General features: G+C 43.0%; 1 protein-coding gene across 1 annotated transcript in view; it reads left to right on the top strand.

Moving 5' to 3' along the window:
• Positions 1-27,092, top strand: part of ccdc33 (coiled-coil domain containing 33) — a 344,809-nt gene that overhangs the window by 82,186 nt on the left and 235,531 nt on the right. The window contains exon 4 of the mRNA XM_073025746.1: positions 23,035-23,198. Within this exon, the coding sequence (XP_072881847.1) occupies positions 23,035-23,198 (164 nt within the window). The remainder of the gene's footprint in view (positions 1-23,034; positions 23,199-27,092) is intronic.

Raw genomic sequence — 27,092 nt, 5'->3', positions numbered from 1 at the left:
CATTTCTTGATGATTGATTTAACTGTATGCCAAGGGATATTTAGTGACTTGGAAATTTTCTTGTATCAACCTCCTGACTTGTGCTTTTCAATAACCTTCTCACGGGGTTTTTTGGAGTGTTTTTTTGTTTTCATGGTGCGGTTTTTGCCAGGATACTGACTCACCAGCAGTTGGACAGGTGTATTTTTATTACAATCAATTGAAACACCTTGGCTGCACACAGGTCTTCAAAAACAGATTTTCGTTTTCACTACTTATGTGACTTCTAAAACCAATTGGCTACACCAGTGTTGATTTGCAGTGCTATATTAAAGGGGGATGAATACATATGCAATCAATTATTTTGTATTTTATATTTGTAATTAATTTAGACCACTTTGTAGAGATCTGTTTTCCCTTTGATACAGAAGTGTCTTTTTCTGTTGATCAGGATCAAAAAAAGAAACAAATTAAATCCACTATGATTCAATGTTGTAAAACAATAAAACATGAAAACTTCCGGGGGTGAGGTTGGGTGAATACTTATAGACACCGTAAATGCCTCTTACCACCTTATACACCTCTGTTTATGTGTCTTCTCATTCTCCTTCACTCCAAAAGCCCTAGATCATTCAACCTTTCCTCACAAGACATGCTCTCTGATCGAGACAGCATTCTGATAAATCTCCTCAGCACCCTCTCTGAAGCTTCCACATCCTTCCTATAATGAGGTGACCAGAACTGAACACATTACTCCAAGTGTGGTCTAACCGAAGTTTTATAGATCTGCAACATTATCTTGTGGCTCATGAACTCAGTTCTTCGACTAATGAAGATCAATGCGGCATGAGCCTTTGTTACCTGCCTATCAACCTGTGTAGCAATTATGGCTTTTCCCTGTTTCTCCACACTGCTAAGAATCCTGCCATTCACCCTGTACTCTGCCATCATCGGTGCCTGGAATGTGTTGCCAGGGTAAGTACTCAAACCAGATACAGCAGCAACATTTCAAGGATCAACTTTATTCACCATATACATTTATATGTATTAGAAATTGGTTGTGTGTTGGTCAGGACACGATATGGAACAAAAAACAACATTCAACAATTATAAAGTATAAATAATTAAAAATAAAGTTAGAGGTTAAAATACAGATAGGGAATAAAATGCATATAAATACCAGCATGTATCTACAATGTAAACAACAGTATAAAATGGGGTTTAAAGTGTTTACGGTGCAGCGCAGTGAGGGGTTAACAAATAGAGGGGATGGGTGGGGCTAACTGGAACGGTCGACCAAATGAGCTGCCTGGGGTAAGAAACCTTTAAGAGGAATTTAGACATACATCAGACATGGAATGAAGGGATACAGGTTATGTGCAGGCAGGTGAGGCTAGTTTGATTCGCATCATGGTTGGTGCAGACATGGTGGTTTGAAGGGACCTCCTGTTGTGAACTGGAATGAGTTTTTGGATATGAATATCTCAGCCCGGTGTGTCTGCAAATCCACAACTCTGCTGGAGGCTGGAAGCTAATGATGGCCTGTCCTGGGGTTAGAGGAGTGTGTATATGGGTTGGTGGGTAGGTGGGTGAGAGGGAGCAAAATGGCTTGTTTCACGGTTGTTGCCTTGTTGATCTGTGTTTTTCTGCCAAGCATGCTACGTTTGCGCCCTAATAATGTATGCCAACACATCCTTGGGTGTGTTGGTTGTTAACACAAATGATGCATTTCACTGTATCTTTTGATGCACACTTGGTAAGTATATCTGAATATGAATTGGAATCTGAACTGGAATAGAGCAAGAGGCCATTTTCCCGTGGGAACACGCTGTATCTTTTAACTTGGCGAGTCTTGATGCTGGGTGCCAGCAACAACTCCTTTGCCACCACAGAAGCTGTTTGACCAATCATTTCCTCCAGCATCTCGTGCCTGCATCTTTCTAAAGATTAAGCATTTCAAGGTTAAAGAAAAGGTTTAGTCAATGTGCTTTATTGGTCACATGCACATTGAAACACGCAGTCAATGACCAACATAGTTCGAGGATGTTCTGTGGGCAGCCTGCAAGTGTCCGCATGCTTCTGGCACCAACATAGCACGCCCACAACTTACTAACCCTTACCCGAACATCATTGAAACCGGAGCACCCAGAGGAATCGCACATGGTTATGGGGAGAACAAACAGACTCCTTACAGACAGCGACAGGAATTAAACCTCAGTCTTTCAGTTGGTGCTGGAAAGTATTACGCTAACCGCCACATTGCCCATGTCACCATAACTCCTTATTTCAGAATCTTCTCTGCCTTCAACCCCAATCTTACAATTCCCATTCGACCTTTTGCCACAAAGTTAAAGATTTTGAATGAATGAACATCTCTTGATTCCCATTCGACCTTTTGCCACAAAGTTAAAGATTTTGAATGAATGAACATCTCCTGATTTCAGCCCTGAGCAGGCTTTATGATAATGGATCCTGCTCCTTAAATGTTTTGATTCATTGATGGGAGCATAAACACTGGTGAAGCTGGCATTTATTGTCAATCCCTAATGACCCCTTGAATTAAGTGTTTTGTTGGGTCAGTTAAGGGTAGTCAGATTGATGGGTCTTGAGTCACAGACAGCTGGATCTGCAAGGACAGAATTCTTCCTTCCATTGGGGACAGAGATAAACCACAGAGACAGGCCCTTCAGCCAAATGAGTCCACACTGACTGTGAAGAACCCGTTAATCTTCTCTTTTGTTCTCCCCACACTCTCATCACGCCCATCTCCAGAGCTGATGACGGTGTGGGGAGAACAAAAATCAGATTCTACCACCCACTACTCACCAGGAGCAACCTACAGAGGAAATAAATGTGTTCTTCATGATCAATGTGGACTCAAGGGCCTGACTGTGCTTTATCTCTCTGACACTTTGTGTCCCTGGTGGAAGGAAGTTTTCTGTCATTGTGGGTCCAGCCATCTGTGACTTTAGAGAAGGGGTACCCAACCTGGGGTCCACTGACCCCTTGCTTAATGGTATTAATGATGGTAATGGCATAAAAAATGTTGTGGATCCCTGCTTTAGACCCACCAATCTGACTGCCCCTTTTAATTGACCCAACAAAACACTTAATTAACCTGGGAGGAACCCAGAACAACTGGGGGAGACCAGCTTGGTGACAGGGGAGACCCACACAAACCATGTCAATGCCTTGGTCAGATCAGCCCTCATTTTTCTGTACTCAAGAGAATGCAATCCAAGTGCATTAGGAGTATTAAGATAAAAGTTAGCTTTATTTGTCACACGTACATTGAAACATACAGTGAAATGCATTGTTTGTGTCAATTCAAATCAGCGAGGATGTGCTGGGGGTAGCCCTGAAGTGTCGTCATGCATCTGACGCCAACAATGCACGCCCACAACGCACTAACCCTAACCGTACATTTTTGGAATGTGGGAGGAAATCAGAGCATCCGGAGGAAACCCATGGAGTTATATGGTGAATGTACAAACACCTTACAGACAATGACAGGAATCAAACCCTGATCATACAGCTAGCACAGTAATGGTGTTATGGTAACCACTCCAGTATCATGCCGCTCAAACGGTTTAACTACAGGTTCCATGAAGCCAACTACAGGCATGAGTGACAAGAATTTCCACTAAAACTACATTCAGTGGCTACTTTATTAGGTACACTTGTACACCTGCTTGTGAATGCGAATGTCTAATCAGCCAATCATGTGGCAGCAACTCAATGGATACAGACATGGTCAAGAGGTTCACTTGTTCAGACCAAGCATCAGAATGGGAAAGACATGTGATCTAAGTGATTTTAACTGTGGAATGTTTGTTGGTGCCAGATGGGGTGATTTGAGTACAGGCAGTCCCCGGGTTACGTACGAATTCCATTCCTGAGTCCGTATTTAAGTCAGATTTGTACGTAAGTCGGAACAAGTACATCCGGAATTATTTAGCATCAGTTAGTCAAACATTTGTCTTAGTATATAGTATATATTTTACCTTTCTATCCATATAAAACACTTAAGAAACGTATGTATTCCAATAATTAAACCACTGCGTTGCTTAGTAATAATTGTAGCTTTCATCGGGGCAGGGCTTTTCACATGCTCCATTATTCTCACTTTATCCGTTATCCTTCAAAATTGTTCTGATCGTTGACTGACTGTAGCCTAATGCTTTTCTAATGACTGATGGTGTTTCACCTCTTTCCAAACGCTTTATTCTTTCCACTTTATTTTCAATCGCGATTGCTTTCCGTCAATGGAACAGAAACACTGCGGGCGTCAGGTCCCAAGCTCCGCTGGCTCCCGAGGTCCGCTGGGTCTTAAGGACCACCGCACTGAGACAGGCTAAAAGGGGCAAGTGGGGGCTGTGCTGGGCTTGGGTATTTGATCATCCACAATATTCCGTGTGGGAATTTAAACTGGAGGTGGTATTTTTTTTTAACGAGGTCGAGTTGCGAGCTCGAAATCAACCCGGCACGGATGGTACGGGAGTCACTGGATCGACATCAACCCGGCACGGGAGCAGTCTGTCACTGGATCGAACTCAGAAACCTCCGTTCTCCAACCCAGCGCTGATCTCACTGTGCCACCAGCTGACCGGAACGGGAGGGGTGGGGAGCGGGGTCAGGGTGAATCTTACTAGGACAATTTTAAGCCAAATACAAAGTTAAACACTCAACACAGTGTCAATGGCAATGACTTAAAATGGCGGACGGCGTTCTCCTTCCTCGGTTCGTAAGTACGAGTTGTCCGTAAGTCGGACGTTCGTTACTCGGGGACTACCTGTATTTCAAAAACTACTGATCTGCTGGGATTTTCATGCACAACAATCTCTAGAGTTTAAAGAGAATGGTGCGGAAAACAAAAAAAAAATCCAGTGAGTGGCAGTTCTGTGGTTGAAAATGCCTTGTTAATGAGAGAGGTCAGAGGAGAATGGCCAGACTGGTTCAAGCTGACAGGAAGACAACAGTAACTCAAATAACCACGTGTTTCAACAGTGGAGTGCAGAAGAGCATCTCTGAATGCACAGCAGGTCGAACCTTGAAGTGGATGAGTTACAGCAGCAGAAGATCATGAACATACACCCCATGGTTACCTTATTAGGTACAGGAGCTGTAAGATCAGGGTTTGATTCCTGTCACTGTCTGTAAGGCGTTTGTACATTCACCCCGTGATAGTGTGTGTTTCCTCAGGGTGCTTGGATTTCCTCCCATGTTCCAAAGACGTACATTTAGAGTTAGTGGTTAGTGAGTTGTGGGCATGCCATGTTGGCGCTCAAAGCATGGTGATACTAGAAGGCTGCCCAGTACATTCTTTGCTGATTTGAATTGACGCAAGCAACGTTAATTCAAATCAGCGAATCAGTGTTGTCACTGTTCGAACAATGATAATGCAATCTATCACCAGCAAACTAAAATTGAATTAAATATATTGACTTATAATAATTATTTTAAAACACCCAGAACCTTTTTCCTCTTGATTTTACTATTGCTGTGTAATGATTCTCTTCGATTTCTGCCCTCTGAATGTGATGTTTAGTTGTCATGTTTCCAGCCTCTTGACTGTTCAATCGAGCATCATCCTGCGAGCAGTAAGTCTTAATAACAGCCCACATTCAGCCGAAGCAATGGCCTGTGACTAATGATCTGTAATGTTTAGCCATCCCAAGGACCCCACTTGAAGCCGACAGACTGGGATTGTTTGTGCAGTAGGGTGATATTCCCATTGATCGCCATCAAAAGCTCATACATCAGTAGCTGAGAGAGAAAGGGTGGCAATAAGAGGAAAGACTATTCCTCGTTATAGATGCTGCCTGACCTGCTGAGTTCCTCCAGCACTTTTATTATTTTGGTACGTTTTTATTGCACGATAAAAGGCCCTTCCAGCCCAGTTACTTCCATGTGACCAACGAACCTCACTGGTGCACCTCAGGGGTGTGTGCTTAGCCCACTACTCTACTCTCTGTATACACATGACTGTGTGGCTAGGCATAGCTCAAATACCATCTACAAATTTGCTGACAATACAACCATTGTTGGTAGAATCTCAGGTGGTGACAAGAGGGCGTACAGGAGTGAGATATGCCAACTAGTGGAATGGTGCCGTAGCAATAACCTGGCACTCAACGTCAGTAAGACGAAAGAGTTGATTGTGGACTTCAGGAAGGGTAGGATGAAGGAACGCATACCAATCCTCATAGAGGGATCAGACGTGGAGAGAGTGAGCAACTTCAAGTTCTTGGGTGTCAAGATCTCTGAGGATCTAACCTGGTCCCAACATATTGATATCGTCATAAAGAAGGCAAGACAGCAGCTATACTTTATTAGGAGTTTGAAGAGATTTGGCATGTCAACAAATACACACAAAAACTTCTATAGTTGTACCGTGGTGAGCATTCTGACAGGCTGCATCACAGTCTAGTGTGGAGGGGTTACTGCACAAGACTGAAAGAAGCTGCAAAAGGTTGTAAATCTAGTCAGTTCCATCTTGGGCACTAGCCGACAAAGTACCCAGGACATCTTTAGGGAGCAGTGTCTCAGAAAGGCAGTGTCCATTATTAAGGACCTCCAGCACCCAGGGCATGCCCTTTTCTCACTGTTACCATCAGGTAGGAGGTACAGAAGTCTGAAGGCACACACTCAGCGATTCAGGAACAGCTTCTTGCCCTCTGCCATCTGATTCCTGAATGGACATTGAAGCTTTGGACACTACCTCACTTTTTTTAATATACAGTATTTCTGATTTTGCACATTTTTCAAAATCTGTTCAATATAGGTAATTGATTTACTTGTTTATTATTATTTTTTCTCTCTCTGCTAGATTATTTATTGCATTGAACTGCTGCTGCTAAGTTAACAAATTTCACATCACATGCTGGTGATAATAAACCTGATTCTGATTCTGAATTCTGATTCTGAAACCTGCACATCTTTGGAATGTGGGAGGAAACAGGACCACCCATGTGGTCATGAGGGAACTCCATGTACCACCTCCTTACATACAGTGGTGAGAATTGAAACGAGGTCACTCACTGGTGCTGTAATAGTGTCTTGCTAATCACTATGCTACCATGAGGCCACTTTGTGTGTGTGTTCCTCATGATTTCCAGCAGAATCTCTTGTGTTTGTGAATAGTAACAATCACAGAGTGTACTATGTATGTTGGGTCCATGTAGTCCACTTAAATTCATCATTTCCGCAGTCCAAAATGCCGGTTTTCACATATGTTCTCGGCTCAGTATTGCTTACTGCCAGCTCAAGTTCAAGTTTAATGTCATTCATCCATACACATGTATACAGCTAAGTGAAACAGCACTCCTCCAGGGCCAAGGTACAAAACATACTACATCCAGTCACACACTGCGCATAGCACATACAATTCCGAAAGCACTTACAGTCACAATCCACCACTATTTGTAAGGAGTATGTATGTTCTCCTTGTGACTGTGTGGGTTTCCTCTGGGTGCTCTGGTTTCCTCCCACAGTCCAAAGGCACACCAGTTGGTGGGTTAATTAGTCATTGTAAATTGTCCTGTAATTAGGTCAGGATTAAATTGGGGATTTTTGGGTGGCACAGCTCGAAGGGCCGGAAGGGTCTATTCCACGCTGTATCTCAATAAATAAATTTTTAAAAACCCGAATTAATTAATTAATTCATATTAGCACAAGTCCCTGAGTGGTGTGGCCTGAAGATGATGGTGCATGGGATGTTGTCCTGGAGCCATTCTTCTGCAGGAACAAGCACACAGCAGTTCCTCATCTTGCACTGGGCTCACAGTTACAGGTTCATGTCCCACACCAGAGATGAGCATTACTCCTGGCCTGATGCACATGGGGAGGGGTGGGAAGGGGGGCTCTATACCACCTGAGGTGGTGACTTCTGGACAAGATACAAAGCTCCATCTGTGCGCTCAGCTGCTCACTGGCAAATTCTCCAAGTGTCCTCCACCAGAACAGATTATTATCACCTTGTGGGCTGTGGGATCCTTTTCGTTTACACCACAGCACTGACTATGCCCACAATCTATTTGTTTTCATTTGATAACTAGCCTGTGATCAGAGTTAAGGAGGAGTTCACTGCTATATTTCTCTTTCTTTCCTTCTTGCTTTCTAATTATTTCAAAATTCAGTTAAGTAAGAATTTATTGCTTTTTGCAGCATGGTGTTTTAATTTGCGTCTTCAAGTTAATAATCCAGGTTTCCAGATGGCTAATTCACTTTGTAATGTATCCTTATTTCAAAATAAATCCAGGTATTGTCCAGAGTTATATACAGCAAATAAGTTTTTAAGTTGTCGTTTTTGCTTCCCCCCCCCCCCCCCCCACCCTGGTGTTGGTCAGACTTTTTTTTTAATGAGTTCTTTTGGGTTTCTTGTAGTCTGGTTGCCTGTAAGGAGACGAATCTTAACGTTGTTTCATGTATACATACTTGGATAATAAATGTGCTTTGAACTTTGACCTTCAACCCAAGACCTGTTCTGCATAATACATTCATTAAAGTGCTCCTAAATCAATGATGAGCTAAGGCCCAAGGAACTGGCCTGGGATCAGGAGAAGGAAGGAGCTGAAAAAAGCAGTATTAACACAAACAACATATTTCACTTTATGTTTCAATGTGCATGTGAAAATAAAGCTAATCTCATTTATCTTTTCTACAGCATCTTTAACATTTTATTTCAGCCACCTTCCTGCAATTGATGAAGAGACTGGGAGTGTTAATTCATAATTCTAAATCAAAAGAAGCACCAAGAATGGGTTGAAACAGTTTTTAACTGTTTTCCCGAACAGTTTGGTTCTCCTCTGACCTTGGGGCTAAAATAAGACAGCTGCTATTATTTGTGATTCCAATTACTGAAATTTTCTGTTTGTCTTTTCACTCTGCGTTACTATCATGGTGCCATTGATGGTATTTGTCAAGATAAATTGGACTGATTTGGCCAAAGTCATGAAACAAATAGGCTGCAGATGCAGCCAATTGACTAAATATTGAGACAACCTGATTTGTAGCGGCTCTGTGACTCCCAAGTTATTCCATGTCCCCAAAAGCAGATCTGACAGTATGTAAATAAAATGCTAATACATCGACTGCTTGGTCAAAGGGAATGTAGGGACAGTTTTCCCTGTGCCTGTCACCTTCGTTATTTTGATTGGGGGGTAGTGAACAGAATAGGCAATAGCTTAGACATCACACTGGGGGTCAGTGTCCTGAGAAACCCCTGGGCAGAGTTGGACCATCATGGGTCGAGAGGACCCTGGCAGAATCGGTTTTCCACACCAGTGTTCCCTCTCCAGTGTCAGTGCCTCCAGCCATCGCAGGGATTGGGGTGTGTGCTGGAAATTGCTTTCCTGTGTGGGAAGGACTGTGGAAGTGAGTTGGGGGAGGGAGGAATCACAGAGTAAATTGGTAAATTATTATTATTATCACTTGTAACTGAGGTACAGTGCCAAACTTGTCTTGCTTACCTTCCATCTAGATCAATTATTTAGCATATAAGAGGTCCATTTAATAGTCTGATAACAATGGGAGAGAAATTGTTCCTGAGCGTAGTGGTACATACTCTTAAAGTCTTGTATCTACTGCTTAATGGGAGGCGGGAGAAGAGAGAATGTCTGGGGCCGGAGAAGTTGGACTCTTTCCGGAGGTCCAGACAAGGCAGTCAGTCTAAGTAATACTAACTCTTTGGTTAAGGCTTCCATTGCAATGTAGTCCCCAGAGTCCACTGCCCCTGCTGGCACTGCAGGATTATGTGCAAGTGAAAGCGAGCTTCGAGTGCCATTTGACATCACTGCATGACCTCGGTTTGTGTTTATGTTTGGAGCATGGAGGTTGGAATTCACCACATGTGCTGTTGACACACAAAGTGTGTGAGCATCTGGTGGGTTTTGTGATCGAACTTCTGACCTTCTGGAGACTTTGTGCCACACAGTGGTGCGCTTGGGGTTATTGGAGCAACTGAGTGTTTTGGCCTTAAATGTACAAATGGAGGGCTATGTAAGAGGGAAGGGTTAGGCTCATCTTAGAGTTGGTTAAAAGGTCAGCACAACATTGTGGGCTGAATGGCCTGTATGTGCTGTAATGTTCTATGTACAAGTTCTCTTGATGCTTTTTCCACACACAGTTTTGTTTGGACTCCTGACCCTGTCAGCTCTGGTGCACCCAGCAAAATTAGCCCTTCATCCCTCTCCAAAAGGAGACCTGCTTCAGAACACGAGGCTTCTCCAACCCTTTTAACCTACTCTACGAGTACTTTGTCAGAACTCTGCTCTCCCTCCTCTACTGTTGCTGCTGACTGCTGCACCAGCGTTTGTTCCAGAGGCACTCTTCACGCACTCTGGCTCTTGCTTGTGTAACATCAGTTTGACCTCCGAGGGCTTCAGTGCTCTCTACCACTTAGTATAAATCAATACAGAGTTTCTGACCCACATGCACAGATTTGTAAATAGCCAGAAAGAGGGGCAGTTTAATTTTCTTTTTTATATATACTTATTGTAATTGATTGTTTCTATTATGTATTGCGATGTACTGCTGCCGCAAAACATCAAATTTCACGACATATGCCAGTGATATTAAACTTGATTCTGACGGACCCAGGGCATCAGTGGTACATATCTGGTTTATTAGCACAGTTTTTAGTGCTCCAGTACAAATCAGAAAGACTTCAGTTTTGGTTAGGCTGGCGAATGAGTCAAAACACACACTCAAGCAGTCAGAGTGATCAGGACTGCTCATGCCTCCAATTTGGATTAGCTCCATCTGTTGATGGGGTCTTCGCGCCCTCAAGCAATCAGCAGACAGAGCGAAGCATCTGACTTGCTAATTTGCCACATCTCGCTTCAATCTTGGTTTCATTATCACTCGGACAGATTGTATTTTCACACAAGTGTCCTGGGAGAGATTGCTTCCTCCTGCGAGGAGCATCAAGGGCCGTGTGTGTATACTGTGCCAAGCACTGCGATAGATGTGTGCAATAATGATTACTAATAATGAGGGAGAGATCAGTGATGCTGGGAGCACACCAGTGTTCGATGATGAGCCTTCACACCTGCTAGTGAAGCAGCAGTAAAGATTGCTGTGGCAAATTAAGGACATTATTGGGATTTATGATAGAACGTAGAACACCACAGCCCAGTACAGGCCCTTCAGCCCACACAGCTGTGCTGACCTTTTAACCTACTCTAAGATAATCAAACATTTCCCTCCTATGCAATCTCTATTTTTCTATCATTCATGTACGTATCTAAGAGTTTCTTAAATGCCCCTAATGTATCTGCCTCTACCTTCACCCCAGCAGGGTGTTCCACACATGCACCACTTTCAGTGTAAAAAAAAAGCCTACACTTTCATCCAATCACCTCAATATTATGCTGTACACTCCATCTTGTACACCTCTAGCAAGTCACTAATCACCCTCATTCTCTCCAAATAGGAAAACCCTAACTCATTCAGTCTTTCTTCATAAGACATGCTTGCCAATCCAGGCAGCATCCTGGTAAATCTCCTCTCCACCCTCTCTAAAGCTTCCATGTCCTTCCGATACTGAGGTGATCAGAACTGACAATAACAAAAGGAGCACTCATGTTCAGCAAAAGCTATGAACAAGAAAACCAAGGAAATCTTAGACAATAGGTGCAGGAGTAGGCCATTCAGCCCTTTGAGTCAGCACCACTATTCAATGTGATCATGGCTGATCATCCACAATCCGTACCCTGTTCCTGCTTTCTCCCCATATCCCTTGACTCCGCTATCTTTAAGAGCTCTATCTAACTCTTTCTTGAAAGCATCCAGAGAACTGGCCTCCACTGTCTTCTGAGGCAGAGCATTCTGTAGATCCACAACTCTCTGGGTGAAAAAGTTTTTCCTTAACTCCATTCTAAATGGCCTACTTCTTATTCTTAAACTGTGGCCTCTGGTTCTGGACTCCCCCCAACATCAGGAACATGTTTCCTGCCTCTAGCTTATCCAATCCCTTAATAATCCTATATGTTTCAATCAGATCCCCTTTTCCTAACTTGACACCATTCAGATCGTATTCTGCCTTCCTGTTCTTGCCACCAAAGTGGATAACCTCACATTTATCCTCATTAAACTGCATCTGCCATACATCTGCCCACTCACCCAACCTGTCCAAGTCACCTTGCATTCTCTTAACATCCTCCTCATATTTCACACTGCCACCCAGCTTTGTGTCATCTGCAAATTTGCTAATGTTACTTTTAATCCCTTCATCTAAATCATTAATGTATATTGTAAATAGCTGCAGTCCTAGCGCTGAGCCTTGTGGTACCCCACTAGACACTGCCTGCCATTCTGAAAAGGACCTGTTAATCCCTATTCTTTGTTTCCTGTCTGCCAGCCAATTTTCTATCCATGTCAGTACCCTACCCCCAATACCATGTGCTCTAATTTTGCCCACTAATCTCCTACGTGGGACCTTATCTTCCATTCATTAATGACCATGTAGATAGAGGGTTTTTCCCAGGGCTGGAATGGCTAGCATGAGAGGGCACAGTTTTAAGGTGCTTGGAAGTAGGTACAGAGAGATGTCAGGGGTAAGTTTTTTTACGCAGAGTGGTGAGTGTGTGGAATGGGCTGCTGGCGATGGTGGTGGAGGTGGATTTGATAGAGTCTTTTAAGAGACTCCTGGACAGGCACATGGCGCTTAGAAAAATAGAGGGCTATGGGTGACCCTAGGTAGTTCTAAGGTAAGGACATGTTCAGCACAGCTTTGTGGGCCGAAGGGCCTGTATTGTGCTGTAGGTTTTCTATATTTCTATTAAGCAGCAATAAATTGAAGTGTTTCACAGGAGCAGGGATGAATGAGGTTTGACGCAAACTCACTCATGAAGATGTTAGAGCAGAAGACCAGAAATCCACATTGGGGTTTAAGGTGCATGGTAAAAGAAGACGGAGATGTAGCAGGGACTGGGGAGGGAATTCTAGAATGTATGTCCCTAGCACCAGTGGTGGATCAATTCTATTGAAAGGGATTATCAAATGACTGCAATTGGAGCAGCCTAGTGGCAAGGACTGACATTTTTACTCACTTTTTATTACAGGTTCAGCAACTACTGTAGTTCATGATTATCTAACCCAATTAACATGTCTCCAACTTGATGGCAAGGACATTGAATCCTCTAATCTCTCCACCTCCCCATATTTCTTTGTTCATTCCCCGTTCTGGTTCCTCTCTTACCTCTTCTCTTCACCTGTCTTATCACCTCCCTCTGGTGCCCCTCATTCTTCCCTGTCTCCCATGGTCCATTCTCCTGTCCTATCAGATTCCTCCTTCTTCAGCCTTTACCTCTTACACCTATGAACTTCCAGCTTCTTACTTTATCCCCACTCACCTTCCCCCCACTTGATTTCACCTATCAATTCCCAGCTTCTTACTTTATCCCCCCCACCCCACCCACCTGGTCTCACCTATCACCTGCCAGCTTGTCCTCCTTTCCCTCCCCACCTTCTTATTCTGGCTTCTGCCCCCTTGCTGATGAAGGGGCTCAGCCCAAAACATTGACTGTTTATTCCTCTGCGCAGAGGCTGCCTGACATGTCCAGCATTTTGTGTGTTTTGCTCTGAATTTCCAGCATCTGCAGAATCTCTTGTGTTTATTAGTTATTTGCTGCCTATCATTAATTCTATGCTTCAGCTACAGGACTGAAATATGACATTAGTGAAATAAGTCCAATTCAGATTACTTCTAGGCCAGGGGTTTCCAACCTGGGGTCCACAGACCCCTTGGTTAATGGTAAGGTTCCATGGCATAAGAAAGGATGGGAACACCTGCTCTAGGTAGTCGGCAATACTACAGTGAACTGGTAAGTATATTCAGGCTATAATTCTCAGAATGCTCACCATACTGTGAAATGCCAGAGCATTTGTAATGTGTGAATACCTGATTTAAACACTCATGAAACTATTCCTGCTGTATACTGGAGGTGTTACTCCATTTGTGTAATAGTGACAATGTCTATAGTGACAATGATAGAGCAGAGTGGTGACTGTACATACAGTATGTGCTTGTGATGCTGCTGAAAACAAGCTTTTCACCGAACCTGTACCTCACTGTGCTTGCTCACATGACAATAAACACCTGAAAATTACAGCAAATTGCTTTTAAAAAGCGAGCTGTTCTGTGCTGTGCAATGCACACGAAATGCTGGAGAAACTCAGCAGGTCAGGCAGCATCTATGGAAATGAATAAACAGTCGATATTTCAGGTCGAGACCTTTCCTCAGGACTGGAAAGGACAGGGAAAGATGCCAGAATAAAAAGGTGGGGGCTGGGGGGGGGGGGTGGTGGGAAGTTTGATCCATGAAGGCAGGTGGGTGGGGAAGGTAAAGAGCTGCACAGGAAGGTATCTGATAGGAGAAGAGAGTGGACCATGGGAGAAAGGGAAGGAGGAGGGCACACAGGGGGAGGTGGTGGGTGGGGAAGGTAAAGGGCTGCACAGGAAGGTATCTGATAGGAGAAGAGAGTGGACCATGGGAGAAAGGGAAGGAGGAGGGCACACAGGGGAAGGTAATAGGCAGGTGTGAAGAGGTAAGAGGCAAGAGGCCAGAGTACAGAATAGAAGAGGGAAGGGGGAGAGAATTTTTTTTACCAGAAGGAGAAATCGATATGTCATCAGGTTGGAGACTTGGAATATAAAGTGTTGCTTCTCCACCCTGAGGGTGGCCTAATCTCAGCAAACGAGGAGGCCATGGATTGACATGTCGGAACTGGACTGGAAATTGGAATTAAAATGTTTGGCCACTGGGAAGCTCTACTTTCGGTGAATGTTGTTTTCTGGGCTGCAGTGCTTTTTAACTCTAGGACTCTACAACAGAAACAGAATTAATCAGAGCTTTCAAAGAGGATTGTAGAGGACCATGGCAGAGAATAATTCACTGGTGATGAAGAAAGAATAATGAATTGTTCTTTTGGGAGCTGGCACAGACTCGATGGACTGAATGGCTTCCATCTACAATGTTCTATATACAGCTCAAGCAATATAGCAATGGAGCTTGACCTATCACTGGTGTGTTCCTAAAGCACCAATAACTGGCTGAAAGGTGAATGATGTATTACTAATTTGCCAGCTCTTTATGCCCATGTGTTGCACACAGCTGGTTTCCATGGGTTTTAAAGCCTACATTGTTAAAGCCAGTTAGTGTTCCCAGGATGGGCTGGCACGATAGCATAGTGGTTAGCACAACACTTTACAGTGCAGGTGACCCAGGTTCGATTCCTGACGGTGTCTGTAAGAAGCTTTTATGTTCTTCCCGTGACCATGTGGGTTTCCTCCGAAGTCCAAAGTTGGTAGGTTAATTGGTCATTGTAAATTGTCCCGTGATTATGCTAGGGTTAAATCGGTGGTTTGCTGTGTGGCGTGACTCCACGTTGTATCTCAATAATTAAACAAATAAATAAATTATCATGTTAAACTGAATATTAATGCTAAATATAGGGTGAGTTACAGACACAGAACTAATGAGAGAGTGGACAGAGTTTCAGGAAATCTAAAACTATTTCTAACTCACAAAAATGCAACAAATGCTATCCAGAAGCAAATATTTACACACACCCACTCATAATTACAGATTGTGTAAATAAATGACAGCAGAAATAAAATTCTGTTTCTAACTATACATCAGTATCTGTCTGTAATTGGCTTCCAATGGAGTATACTTAATTTGATTTTTTTATCCTTCATTCACTTTGTGGATCTGGTAAATCTGTGTATGTCAGGGCAGAATCAGAATCAGGTTTATTACCAATGACATATGCTGTGAAATTTGCCGTTTAGCGACAGCACAGTACAAAGTAGAAATTTCTATAGGTTACAATAAGAAATATATAAAATATGACTAAGTAGTGCAAAAGGACGGTGAAATAGTGAGGTCTTTTTCACAGATTCATGTACTGTTGAAAAATCTGCCAGGGGAGAGGAAGAAGCGGTTCCTAAAGCAATGAGTGTGTGTCCTCAGACTTCTGTACCTCCTCCCTGATGGCAGTGATGAGAAGAAGGCATGTCTTGACGGTGGGGGCCCCCAAAGTTGGATGCCATCTTCTTGAGGCACCACTTTTTGAAGATGTCCTCGATGATGTGGAGGCTAGTGTCCATGATATAGCCGGCTGAGTTTACAGCACTCTACAGCTTTTTCTGATCCTGTGCATTGGCTCCTTCATACCAGACAGTGAAACAACCAGTCAGAATGTTCTCCATAGAATTATCTGTAGAGTTTTGCTAGAACTTTTGATGACATACCAAATCTCCCCAGTCTTCTAATGAAATATGCCTTTTTCGTGATTGCATCAATATGTTGGGCCCATGATAGACCTTTGAGATGTTGATGCTCAGGAACTTGAAGATGCTCACCCATTCTATTGCTAATCCCTCAATGAGGACTGGTGTGCAGTCTCCCAACTTCCCCATCCTCAAGTCCACAATTAATTCCTTGATCTTACTGGCACTGAGTGCAAGGTTGTTGTTGCGATACCTTTCATCCAGTGACTGAGCTTAAATCTGTGTACGTCAAGGCAGAATCAGAGGATTGCGCTATAAGTAACACAGAGTAACATCAGCTACTCTGATAACTTTGCATCTACACTGAGTGACCACCTTATCAGGTACACCTGTACACCTGCTCATTAATGCAAATATTTAATCAACCAGTCATGTGCCAGCAACTCAATGCATAAAAATGTGGACATGATTAAGATGTTCAGACCAAATAGCAGAATTGGGAAAAGGAGAATGGCCAGAATGATTCAAGCCACTTTATTAAGTACAGGAGTGGAACTGGTGTGGTCTTCTGGTGCTGTAGCCTATCCACTTTTCAAGGTTTGATGTGTTGAGCATTCAGAGATATTCTTCTGCACACCACTAACACGTGGTTATTTGAGTTACTGTCGTCTTCCTGTCAGTTTGAACCAGTCTGGCCATTCTCCCCTGATCTCTCTCATTAACAAGGCATTTTCACCCACAGAACAGTCACTCACTGGATGGGTTTTGTTTCTCGCACCATTCTGTGTAAACTGTTGTGCATGAAAATCCCAGGTATTCTGCAGTTTCTGAGATACTCAAACCACCCCATCTGGCACCAACAATCATGTCATGGTCAAAGTCACTTAGATCTCATTTCTTCCCCATTCTAATGTTTGGTTTGAACAGCGACTGAACCTCCTGACAAGCAGGTGCGTAGGTGTACCTAATAGAGTGGCCACTCAGTGTGTGTGTGTGTGAGAGAGAGAGAGAGAGAGAGTAAGCTCACTGAACCGTGGATCACTGGGCACTGGGGAACTGTTTTGGATATGTGGATGTGAGGGGATGACAGGAATCATCAGATAGGGCAAGATGTAGCAGGACTCCCAATGACCAATCGATGTAAACAGTGTCTGAGAGCAAACAGAATCAATTTGAAGAAAGTAACAGGTAGTGTCCTTAATTGGTTTTGTTTGTATATAGTAAAGAGAACATTTTTTGTCTGCCTTGGAGACGAACTTTTTAAGAGATATGATATACCTTTTAGTGCTGCTCTGGGAAGTTCTCTTGGTCCCCTACTTTTCTCCTTATACTTGATCCCCTTCGGAGACATCATTAGAGAGTATGAACTTGATTTCCACAGTTATGCAGATGACACACAATTGCATATTTTGGTTGCACCTGACGATGATAACACCTTATCTTCTCTGACTTCCAGTGTGGCTGCAATAAGTAAATCAATGAGCAATAATTTCCTAAAACTAAATGAATGTAACATTTTTTGGTTGGTCCCAGTGCCAAACAAACTAAACTTCTTGATAAACTTGGAAACCTGTAAAATCAGAAGTAACAAGCCTGGGTGTTAGTCTTCATTCAGATTTGAAATTTGAATCCCACATAAAGAAAGTGACCAGAGCAGCGTTTCTACACATAAAAAATATTGTAAAGTCCATCTGCATCTGTCACATAATAATGCTAATAAACGAATTCATGACTTATATCAAATAGACTAGATGACTGCAATGCACTTTTTATTGGCTTTCCAAAGCAATCTATTGATAAACTTCAACTCATTCAGAACTCCACCGCTAGACTTTTAACTAAAACCAGGTTGCTGGAACATATCACTCCTATCCGAGCTCCTTTGCCTTGGTGTCTTGTATCTTTTAGAATTGATTTTAAAGTTCTCTTCAAGTCAAGTCAAGTCAAGTCACTTTTATTGTCATTTCGACCATAACTGCTGGTACAGTGCATAGTAAAAATGAGACGTTTTTCAGGACCATGGTTTACATGACACAGTACAAAAAACTAGACTGAACTACGTAATAAAAAAACCCCAGAGAAAGCTATACTAGACTACAGACCTACACTGGACTGCATAAAGTACACAAAAACAGTACCGGCATTACAATAAATAATAAACAGGACTTGTTTATTATTACTTACTTGTTTTAAAGCTCTTAATGGGGCCAGAGTAAATCACAAAATCATTTTCCTGTTATAATCCTATTTATAATCTCAGTCGTCTTCTGCCAGTCTCTTAAATTTAAACGATCTCCCACAAAAGATAATTGACAGGTCAGCTTTTTAAAACAACACTCCTAAACTGTGGAATTCAATACCTTTAAGGGATGCAGACTCAGTTGACACTGTTAAAGGCAAGTTCAAACCCTATTTATTTAACTGGCATCTTTTTATTTTTTATTTCATTTTTATTTTTATTTTATTTTTAGGTTTGTACCTTATCCCTTTGTAAAGTGCTCTCAACTACATTGTCTGTATGAAAAATGCTCTATAAATAAGTTTTTATTTATTGTATCTATTTTTTTTCTCAGCTCAAGCTGGTAAAACTTTAGGTATGGCAATAGCCAAGTACACTCATTTCTCAATTGCTGGGAAATTTTGGATTATTCTAGTGGTATTTAGTATTGTGGCTTTCTGGAGATTTACATAAATATTGTTGTGTAGGCCTAATTGTTTAATGCTATTGTGTAGTGACTGTGGGATTATACCATTTGTAGATATTACTTTTGGGACAATGTATACCCTTTTCATGCTCTATAGTCTTTCAATTTCCTCTTTTAATTCAGCATATTTCTGGTATTTTTCACTTACTGATTTCTGTATGTTATGTGTGTTTTATCTATTAAGTAAGTTGTTCTTGCTTGTTTTTTCTGTATTATTATGTTGGGATGGTTATTACGGATCGTCCCATCTGTAATAATGGACCGGTTATAATATAATCTGTAGGATTCTGACTCCACAACTAGATCATGCTTTTATTTATCAAAAGGCATGGTGTCTTTCATGAGTTTGTATTTTAAAGCAAGATTTCGGTGAAGGATGTTTGCCTCTTGATTGTGCCTGTGTAAGTAATCAGATTGAGTTAAACTGCTGCAGGATCCTGTAATGTGTTGGATTGTCTCTGGTTTCATTTGGCATTTTCTGCATTTATTATTATTATTACTATTATTATCCAGAGGTATTTGCTGGGGATAATTACCAAATCATTCCCATTCTTATGTGAACAAGGTGTTGTTTGATGCCGTTTTATAAAACTAATCCAGGCTAAAAATCCAAAATGCTTGAGGGGGCTCAGAAAATCAGGCAGTGTCTATGGAGGGGAACAGATAGCTGATGTGAGAGAAATGGAGGCAATCCAGCTGGAATTTGAGGTATTGCTTCTCCAACCTATGGGCGGCCTCATTGTGGCCTTATCATGTTGGAATGGGAAGTAGAATCTGAAGCTGAAATTGGGACAGGGCCAGACTGAATGAGCTGGTTGCCAATTCTCAGCAGATCACCTAATCCTTTTTTCCAAACTCTCTTATGTTGTTCGTACTGCCTCTAATACTCTTTGTTTCTTGGTTTTCCTCCTGGTTATAGATCTTACACTTCTATCAATCCTTTTGTGCCAAGCAGTTCCTTTTGCACTGATAGCCTTCTCAGTTTTAGCTTGCAGTCTCTGGGATTTGAACCCCTTGCCATAAAATGCTCCTTTCCCTGGATCACATTCCCAATTCCCATCATAGTCTTGACACAGTGAAAACAAGCAAATCCAATTATTTTTCACATCTTTGGAAACTGCCCTTTATCATAGTGTATTCTTTGTTGAGAGCGTGCTTGCTATTTTTACACGTGATCGCTGCAGCAGGGATGAAGCTGCCTCTTGGCTGGTTATCATGGATAGAAGCCAATCAATGCAGAGGCTCCCCAACATCCCCGGGGTGCTACGATGTTTGCACAAGAAGATTAACTATTGATGCAGCAGAACCTCGGAGTTATGATCCATAATTGACGTTCATAATGCTCTATGGTCGCTGTACTGAATACTCGGCTTTAGAAAACTTCAAGCTAGTTCATAGACTTAATAAAATGCAGTGCTTGCGGTGACATTGTCACGTGTTGTGTGCAGGCCCTTTGCAAGTCTTTGCTTTCTTCCTGAGGGCTTTGTTGAATTATTCACAAAGCTCGGCTTGGAAACCCCAGTGCGACCCTGATTTTATTTTTTCTTTTGCTTGACTACTCCTTGCTGCTGATGAATATTCTACCTTGGTTAGTAATTGTTTTTGGTGGCCCCAGGGTGATGACCTTAGATGCTGCTTGTTAAAACTCTGAGCTGTCAGAACCAAAACTAAACCCTTTGGAGCCTAAAATGTCACCGAGATCAGGAGTTAGTCCGTCTAAATGCCTGCTAAACATTGCTATTGCACCTGCTTCTACCACCTGCCCCTGGCAATAGGTTCCTTGCACCTACCATCTCCTAGGTCCTTCCTCAACTCTGAGAAGCCATGGTACAGTTTGGGATGTCAGACTTCAGAATTCAATTCTGGCCCCGTCTGTAAGGAGTTTGTATGTTTTCCTTTGACCGTGTGGGTTTCCTCCGGGTGCTCCAGTTTCCTCCCACAGTCCAAAGGTGTACCAGTTAATAGGTTAGTTGGTCATTGTAAATTGTTCTGTGATTAGACGAGGATGGAACAGGTGGGTTCCTGGGCGGTGAGGCTCGTTAGGCTGGAAGGGCGGGTTTGCTGTATCTCTAAATGAGTAAAATAAAAGCGACTTCTCATATGCAACAACATTCTCAATTAAATCTGATCTACCTTATACCTCAGCACTCTCGCAATAAAGACCTTTGTTTAAGGTGTCCACTGTTCTCTGGCTGAAGAACCACCTCCTGAAAACTAACTCAGATCTGGCTTGTAGAGACCGTGAACCTTGTTCTTCTCTTGTCTATTCCAGAGAAAGTTTCCAGCAATTAACTCTTTTCCATTTACATTCCTGTCCGGTGCATTTAATGGTGCGTTCCATAATCACTCTGAGAAGGCTTGACCTTTAGGATTCTGTTACGAATGTGTGCCGAGGTTATTATTTTTCCTGTCTACATCTCTGCTTAAAGCCCACATGTTTTTGTTGATGAAAGATATCATTAAGTGGTTGAGCCCTAATTGGGAATGACTCTAGGCATTTTAATGTATTCATCAGAAAGCCCTTTATTTAAGCTGATAATATAAGCATTGAAGAATACAGCACACTTTGAGCTGACCCAGAACATTTTGGTATTTAAGGGCGAATGTGGACACTAATGGATATGTGCTTGATGTGCACGTATCAGATCTGAATCACACCATAAGACCATAGGGTCTGGGAGCAGAATTAGGCCATTCGGCCCATCAAGTGTGCTTTACCATGGCTGATTTATTATCCCTCTCATCCCTCTTCTCCTGCCTCTTCTTTGTAACAGTTGACTCCCATACTAATCAAGTTCCAAAGAGCTCCATAAGCCATTTTAATTCCTGAATCACTGAGAATCCTGGAAACGTTGAGTGTTCAAAGGGTGTACTCACTGAGGGAGATCTCGTTGAAACATACCAAATATTGAAAGGCCTAGATAGAGTGGACATGGAGAGGATGTTTCTAATAGTGAGGGAGTCTAGGACCAGAGGACTCAGCCCCAGAATAGAAGGTTGTCCCTTTAGAACAGAGATGAGGTGGAATTTCTTTATCCAGAGTTGATGATGAATCTCTATAATTCATTGCCACAGATGGCTGTGGAGGTCAATTCATTTGGTATATGTAATGCGGGGTTTGAAAGGTTCTTGATTAGTCAGGGCGTCAAAGGTTATGGGGAGAAGGCAGGAGAATGCAGTTGAGATGGAAAATAAATGAATCATGATTGAATGGTGTTGCAGACCAGATGGGCTGAATGGCCTAATTCTGCTCCCATGTCTTTATGGTTTAATGTACCCATCAACTTCATTCAGATTCTTTCACATCGGGCACAGGTTGCAGTTGTCAATGAATCTGCCAACTTGTACACCTTTCAGATGCGGGAGTGAACTAGAACCCCCCCTGGTAGTGGTGGGGTGGGGGAGGGCTGGTGTGGTACGAAAACAGGGAGAAGGTGCAAATGTGACTTAGACAGGACCCGCGGTCAGGACTGAACCGGGATCATTGGTATTATGAGGCTGAGGTTGTTCCAGCTGCCTCACTGGGTCGTCACACTTGCAGCTCCTATGGACCCAGATTCAGGCACCGGATAGACTTCACTACGATTATCACAGCAACTCTCTGTATGGTGCGGCTGTGGTATTCAGAGGAGCAAGAGATGTAGAAAGTTTTTCACACAGGAGGCGGTCTTCCTCGCCTAATTCCTAGACTCCTTGCTTGCACGAGAAGTCATTTTTACTAGTACTATATTGGAATTGGTTTATTGTTGTCACTTGTACCGAGGAACAACAGAAGTCTTGCCTTGCACATTGTTAATAGAGCTCAGATCATCACACATTGAAGTAGAACAAGGCAAAACTAAAACAGTACAGAATAAAGTGTAACAGCTACAGAGAAAGAGCAGTTTAGGTAAACTGTAAAGAGAGCAGTTCTGGTTTGTTTTAACTGCTACAGATTGTGTTGGTCGATGCAAAATGATGCATTTCACTGTATGTTTTGATGTTTCAATGCACAAATAACAGACGAAGCTCACCTAATCAATCTATGCAACTCCTAGGATAGGAAAAATCAAGCCAAATGAACGTCCACCTACTAGTTCCTAAGGTTATAATTCATTGTTATTTATGCTTTAGGTGTTGGAATCGCCCCCTGGGAAGACCGAACCAACTCTCACATCTCCCACCGATAAGTGGCATGTCTCCAGACCTGGCAAGCAGTCCATTACCATCATACTGCATGGGGCAACTGACCTACCAGCCCTCAGTGATGGCTCTGTGCCCCAACTGTTCGGGACTGTGTGAGTACCAGGCCCTGTTCTTTGTCACAACGCTGAGTGAGTTGTGTGATAGGAAACCATTGACTGTGGGAGACAAGGTTGGGAGAAGACATAGTGAGGATGAGTGGTTAGTAATATTTTAAGATGTTGTAGACTACCTTGGATTAGATTCATAGAGTCATATAGCACTACAGCACAGAAACAGGCCTTTTGGCCCAACTAGTTGATGCAATACTGTCATTCTGCCTAGTCCCATCAACCTGTACCTGGAGCACAGTCCTTCATACCCCTCCCATCTATGTACCTATCCAGACTTATCTTAAACAGTGTAACACTAACCACTACATCACCCTAAAGTTGAATGATAGAATCTGAGGGGTGTTGGGGAGAATGAAAATTAAATTGGATTAATGCAGGATTTGTGTAAAATGGGTGGTTGGTAGTTGTCGTTGACTTGATGGGTTGAAGGGCATTTTTCTGTGCTGTATCTATGGTTCCTAGACTGGAGAGGTTTAGAAGAATATGGGCCAAATGTGGGCAAATGGGCTAGCTTACTACAATATGGCCGGCACAGAAGAGTTGGGCTGAAGGACCTGTTTCCATGCTGAATAACTCTATAATTCTATGCCTCCAAGAACTCATCATCCACCTTCTTTCCTGAACTTAACTGCCTATCTGACCTTCAAGACTGGAGGAGCAGTAATTTTTGCCAATTCAGAAGATGACCAAAGCCGTCTTGAAGAAACTCAATTACAAGAAGAAACCCATTACAAACTCAGTGGTCTGATCACACATGACGTGCATCTCCTTATACAGAACTTATGGCACAAATTCTGGGTTTGAAGTTATATTGGGGCTTTGTCTCCCCATTAAACCCATTACCTTGAAGACCATTAGGGAAGTTCTGCTGGTACCCTGAATCAGTGTGTCCCTGGACTACAGATCAGTGAAAGGGGTTATCGGTCTGTGACAGACTTGTTCTGTTTGTGGGATCAAATTGATTGCCAGTTCACTCCTAGCAATGCAACCAACTGAGGAAATGCACAATGTGCTGCAACGTGCTCTGGGATATTGAGAGAATGAGAAAAATGCTGTCTGGATCAAAGCATTGGTGGGACATTATTTCAGGCAGCATTAGAAGTCCCAATTCCATTTGTGTCACAAACGGCTATTTAAAAGCCCTTTCTTTATACAATTAAAAGTTTATTGTGTGTAACGGTGATTGTGATATTGAGAGTGCTGCATTGTGGATCTTCATTTGCAATGTTAAACGTTCAAAGCCCACCCTGGTAGTTCAAGTATAGATCAAAAATCCTTCTGGAGGATTCAAAGAAGAGTAGCATGTTCTGAATCAGAATCAGAGTCCGGTTTATTGTCACTGAGATCAGTTGTGAAACTTGTTGTTTTGTGGCAGCAGTACAGTGCAGGCAAAACAAGTGACTATCAGTTACAGAATGAATAAATAGAGCAAAAGAGGAATGGTGAGGGTAGTGTTCATGGATTAATGGACTGTACAAAAATCTGATGGCAGAGGGGAAGGCGCTGTTCCTTCTCCCTGTACCTCCTCCCTGTTAGTGGTAGTGAGAACAGGGCACGAACTGGATGGTGAGGGTCATTAATGATGGTCCTTGCCTGATCTGCTGGGTTCCTCCAGCATTTCGTGTGTGTTGCCCTTAATGAAGGATACCACCTTCTTGAGGCACCACCTCTGGAAGACATTCTTCATGGTGGGGAGGCTTGTGCCCCTCTGATGCCTCTTTCAGTCCTGTGCAATGGCGGAGCAGACTCGATGGGCCAAATAGCCCAATTCCGATCCTATATCTTATGGTGGTGATGCAACCAATTAGAATGCTTTCCACGGTGGAAATTTGATAGAGTCTTTGGTGACGTACTAAATCACTAATCTTACCGTCTTCCCTCAATCAAAAGCATCAGTGAGTTGCTTCCTCCTACTTGCAGGGTCTTGCTGCGTACAAATTGGTTGTTACATTAATTTCTCCTTGGAATTCCCAAGGGATTTATTGCACAGACTGGGAGATTTGTCAGGAACACTGCATTAAAGCAATTCTTCCTTTCGCTTTAGGGGAAGTTTATTTTTGACTAAGTTATCAGTGATGTTTTAAAATTCCTCACAGTGCAACAAAGGTGCAGTTTAAAAATAATGCTAATCCATTTTTATGTTCAGTTAATTTGGGAGGCCTGATCCGAAAATCTGCGGCCCGCCCAGTCGGAGTTTGATGAAATATCTGCTTTGATGCAGACTGCCGCTGCTCATGAATTTTTAACCATGTGCAAACTCTCATAAATCTTTCAGCACTGTGGCTTTTTCTCAACGAAATCATCACTTGCTGGAACAGGTGCCATAAAACATTACAAATCAGGGCCCCTGGGGGCAGCTTATAAACAAAGCAAAGAGATAAACTCTTATGAACCTTTTTCTAGGGTGGAAATTTAATTGAAGCAAGTATGTTGCTTTCTTACTGTAATACATTATGTGTGTATGTACGGGTGTGCGAGTGTGTATGTGTGCAGGTGTGAGCACGTGTATGTGTGTTGTGAGTGTATACTGTATACACAATAAAAAACACAAAATGCTGACAGAACTCAGCAGGCCAGACAGCATCTATGGGAGGAGGTAATAACGATGTTTCGGGCCGAAACCCTTCATCAGGAGTGAAGTAACATGGGATGGTCGAGGGGGGGATAAGAAGTGGGGAGAGGGATAAAGTAGAGAGCTGGGAAGTGATAGGCTGGAGGGAAATGGGCTAGAGGGAAGGTGGAGAATTATGGGAAATAAAAGAGGAAGAAAGGTAGGGCTGGGGGGAGAGATTATAGTGAGGGGGGAAAAGGAGAGAGAAAGAGAACCAGACTAAAATAATAGATAGGGATGGGGGTAAGGGTGGGGGTCAGGGGTATCAACGGAGGTCAGTGAGTTGGATGTTCATGCCGGTAGGAAGGAGGCTACCTAGGCGGGAGATAAAGGTATTGCTCCATCGACCTGCGTGTGGCCTCATCTTGACGGTAGAGGAGGCCATGGACAGACATGTCGGAGAGGGAGTGGTCTGTGGAATTGAAGTGTGTGGCCACAGGGAGATCCCGCCACTGCTGGAGGACCGAGCGCCGGTGTTCGGCGAAACGGTCTCCCAGTCTGCGGTGGGTCTCCCCAATGTATAAATGGCCACATCGTAGACTGGGAGACCATTTCGCCGAACACCAGCACTCGGTCCTCCAGCAGTGGCGGGATCTCCCTGTGGCCACACACTTCAATTCCACAGACCACTCCCACTCCGACATGTCTGTCCATGGCCTCCTCTACCGTCAAGATGAGGCCACACGCAGGTCGATGGAGCAATACCTTATCTCCCGCCTAGGTAGCCTCCTTCCTGCCGGCATGAACATCCAACTCACTGACCTCTGTTGATACCCCTGCCCCCCACCCTTACCCCTATCCCTATCTATTATTTTAGTCTGGCTCTCTTTCTCTCTCCTTTTCCCCCCTCATTATAATCTCTCCCCCAGCCCTACCTTTCTTTCTCTTTTATTTCCCATAATTCTCCACCTTCCCCCTAGCCCATTTCCCTCCTGCCTATCACTTCCCAGCTCTCTACTTTATCCCTCCCCCCACTTCTTATCCCCCCTCGACCACCCCATGTTACTTCACTCCTGATGAAGGGTTTTGGCCGGAAACGTCGTTATTACCTCCTCCCATAGATGCTGTCTGGCCTGCTGAGTTCTGCCAGCATTTTGTGTTTTTTATTTATTTCCAGCGTCTGCAGATTCACTCGTGTTGCCACTGTATACACAATGCTGTTTGCATTGGCGTGTGTATACTGTATGTATGCAGATTTCTGTATGTCACTGTCTGTGTGTCCCTATGTACATCTGCCTAAAGGTATGTGGAGTGTTTGCATGTAC

Source organism: Hemitrygon akajei, chromosome 21, assembly GCF_048418815.1.
Source record: "Hemitrygon akajei chromosome 21, sHemAka1.3, whole genome shotgun sequence".
NCBI classification, from domain to species: Eukaryota; Metazoa; Chordata; class Chondrichthyes; order Myliobatiformes; family Dasyatidae; genus Hemitrygon; species Hemitrygon akajei.
Note: the sequence above shows the minus strand (reverse complement) of the source record. Positions and strands in the feature narration are given on the sequence as shown.